Source organism: Limulus polyphemus, unplaced genomic scaffold, assembly GCF_000517525.1.
Source record: "Limulus polyphemus unplaced genomic scaffold, Limulus_polyphemus-2.1.2 Scaffold9197, whole genome shotgun sequence".
Lineage (NCBI taxonomy): Eukaryota > Metazoa > Arthropoda > Merostomata > Xiphosura > Limulidae > Limulus > Limulus polyphemus.
This window is the reverse complement of record NW_013674807.1, coordinates 1-3,554: the sequence shown is the minus strand read 5'-3', so window position 1 is coordinate 3,554 and position 3,554 is coordinate 1. Positions and strand designations below refer to the sequence as shown.

The 3,554-nt window shown below is 35.9% G+C and overlaps 1 protein-coding gene across 1 annotated transcript in view; it reads left to right on the top strand.

Moving 5' to 3' along the window:
• The window catches only part of LOC106475803 (Down syndrome cell adhesion molecule homolog), a 24,518-nt gene extending 20,972 nt beyond the window's left edge, over positions 1 to 3,546 (top strand). Inside the window, exons 11-12 of the mRNA XM_022379830.1 lie at positions 979 to 1,031; positions 3,225 to 3,546. Coding sequence (XP_022235538.1) covers positions 979 to 1,031; positions 3,225 to 3,406 — 235 coding nt within the window. The 3' untranslated portion in view covers positions 3,407 to 3,546. The remainder of the gene's footprint in view (positions 1 to 978; positions 1,032 to 3,224) is intronic.
• Positions 3,547 to 3,554: the final 8 nt, after the last annotated feature.

Below are 3,554 nucleotides of genomic sequence, written 5' to 3'. Positions count from 1 at the left end.
AACATTATAACGCCCCCACGGCTGAAAGGGCGAGCATGTTTGGTGTGACGGGGATTCGAACCCGCGACCCTCAGATTGCGAGTCGAGCGCCCTAACCACCTGGCCATGTCGGGGCCTTAACACGCCCTAACCACTTGGCCATGCCGGGCCGAAAAAATTCAGTCACTGGCAGATATCACTTTACCTTGCCATCAGATGTTTACATAGTAATTACTAGTAATTAGTAAAACCTCTGAACATAGGCGAGATGACGGGGGGTTCAAGGGGAGCAGTTGCCCCCATATTTTGAAAACAACGGTTTATTTAGTTTTTATTTAACTTGAAAGGACTCGCATTGAATTTTGATACTGGGGACATTACAGAATTATAGCTTTTATAAAACTCTAGAGCCCCCCCCCCCAGTGACACAGCGGAATGTCTGCGGACTTACAACGCTAAAAACCGGGCTTCGATACCCGTGGTAGGAAGAGCACAGATAGCCCTTTGTGTAGCTTTGTGCTTAACTACAAACACCAACAACTCTAGAAATACCACGCTATCGGACTCTCTACATCTCTCTGAAACGCTTTCACACACCCTCTTTTTTAAATATTGGGGGGAGGGGTGAAAAGATTTGTTGATTTGCTCAATATTACTGGGGACAAGTCCCGTCTTCACTGAATAAACGGCTTTAGGCAGCTTATATGAAGCACTTTGTCTAAAGTCTGTTGCTCAATTTTTACTTGTTATGTTGTTGTAAATATCTATATTATGATGCTTTCTTTGAAAAGTTCTATATTTGTTCGACAGGTGGTGCTTTAAAATAAAATTTGTAAAAATGAGGACTTTTAAAATTTTGGTTATTTCTTTAAAACATATTTCAACCTTAGTAACGAAGTTCACTACATGAATTATCATCATATAAAGTTTAATTTACCAACACATCTGTACTTTTGTTTTAAGAACATATTTTAACGAAATGTAATATTTCTATTTCAGGGAAACCACACAGCATTGGGAAGAACTTGTTGTGAACCTGCAACAAAAGCGTGGTAAGCCAATCATCCACATGTCATCTTTAAATCAATCTAACTTAGAACTGTCATCTACAAGGTGTTGCAACATCAATTTTAATATATTCTCATTAGTATTCCACTCAAAGGTGAATTAGGGAAAAAAAAACTTGTTTCTCTGAATAGCCAACACAAATGACGAAGGTACTTTTACTCAGAATTCAGTTAGAAGACAGACACTTAAAATGTCTATACCATATGTTGAATAACTAATTTAGGTTTAATGTAAACGACCCCCCCCCAGTGGCGCAGCGGTATGTCTACGGACTTATAACGCTAGAAACAGATAGCCTTCATGTAGCTTTGTGCTCAACTATAAACAAACAAACAAGTTTAATCTAAATAATATTATTTAAATTGACCAGTTATTTCCTTACTAAATTGTTGCTCGCCCTTTCAGACGTGGGGACGTTATAATGTGACGGTCAATCCCACTATTAGTTCATATTTGTTTTTGGATAAGAAAAATAAGCAATCAACCATTGATAACATTATTGTTCTCCATGTTGAGGAGGCAAAACGTATAGTGAAGAAAGGAGGAGAGGCTTCAAAAAAATGTCCACTAGTAGATATTACTCTGAACTAAAGATTGTTGACAAATAGTTAATATTTTTTAAAAGGATTGTTTCGTAAATTCAACGATAAATTACTCTTCATAGCCACTAGGTTAAAACTAATGTCTTAAATGCACAGTTGGAAAATCTGAAATTAGGAAAAACGCGTAGTTGTCTAAGACACTGTACCTCTCTTGGTAGCGTCCCCTGATATCTGGGGTTTGAATCTCACTTCGGGTAATGTGTTGTTTTAATTAACTATAAAATAATATACAATATTAAACTGTATTATACCTTAAGAAAAACAAACATTCAACCAGTGGTATAAAAATATCGCTGTTTTTATAGAGAAACAAACATTCAACCAGTGGTATAAAAATATCGCTGTTTTTATAGAGAAACAAACATTCAACCAGTGGTATAAAAATATCGCTGTTTTTATAGAGATGCAAATATTTTTATCGTTTGTCTTCTTGACGTTTTTTTATTTGTTTTTTTCAGTATCAGAATGTTCAAACAGATTAAACCCTGTGTTCAGGTTTTAGTCAAAATGAAAATAAAAGCTCCTTTATTTTATAACAACATGTATAATCAGGAAATCTGACCATTTTGTATGAGAATAACTTAACATTAAAGAAATAGTTGCAGTTTGTCTAATAAGACTCATAAATGAATCCAAGCTCTTAGTTTCCATGTGCCAAATGTTTAGCTATATAAACTGTTCTTTCATGAATTATAAACTTTACATGTCTCTAACACTTGTAAAGTAACAGAGCTTATACTGCTTGTCAATGCAGTGATATCTGATCACACATTTTACATGTACAGAAACAGTTAAGTTAGGATAAAGGGGTCAGCGTACGAAGATGTTATATATATATGTAGGGATGAGTCCGGTTCTCGTTTTTTCTTCCTTTCAATCAGTTGTAAATAATAAACCACAATGTGCCTATGCTCAGTCTACACACCAAAACACTTCCATACTCCCTAAGATGTGTCTTTTCAACCTAAAGCCCCAGGTTACCCACGATAGGTTAGTTACAGCCCAAAATATATGCAATGATACGGATTGTTTACTATTGCTCAATACGTATATTAACCAATAGATGGCGCCACCAGTAATGCTAATAGTTAAAAAAAAGTCTTGGAAACTAGCAAAAAAAAAATGTTGGAATGTAGAGATAGAAAAAAGATCAGAAAATAAAGAGCATTTGGGATGGGAGTAAAATCTTCATTATCCATTACTGACGTATATATGCATCCACCCTATGAGTGGTTGAATGCAGGAACGGGTAATGCAGATTTTCCTCCCATCCTAACAATGTTAGAATAAAGTTTTGTGTATTTAAACGTTGCTGCTTTTTTCAGTTCCATTAAAATGGCGACCAAGTATTCTCCATTTTTGTTTCTTGTTTAACTTACCCACTATGACGTTACATCTTTGCAGGATTTACACTTTTATGTAACTTGGCTGTTTTTTTGTACACTAAAACGTGTTGATCAGATATAAATGACGCGTTGTTAAATATGTAGTTTGGCTAAGAAGCATCAGTATGAACTATTACGTAGTTTGACACACAGTTGGTGTCTAAACACATTTTTTTGTTTTATTATATAGCAAAGTTACCGACATATGAAAGGAAACTTTCAAAAACCATCGTCAGGCCATATCGTGAAGTGTTCTACAACGATGAATCAAGAGTTATTAGAAATAAAGAATGTATCGAGCCGATTGTGACCACGACACGAAGTTTATCTACCGATTGTGACCACGACACGAAGTTTATCTACCGATTGTGACCACGACACGAAGTTTATCTACCGATTGTGACCACGACACGAAGTTTATCTACCGATTGTGACCACGACACGAAGTTTATCTACCGATTGTGACCACGACACGAAGTTTATCTACCGATTGTAACCACGACACGAGATTTAGCTACCG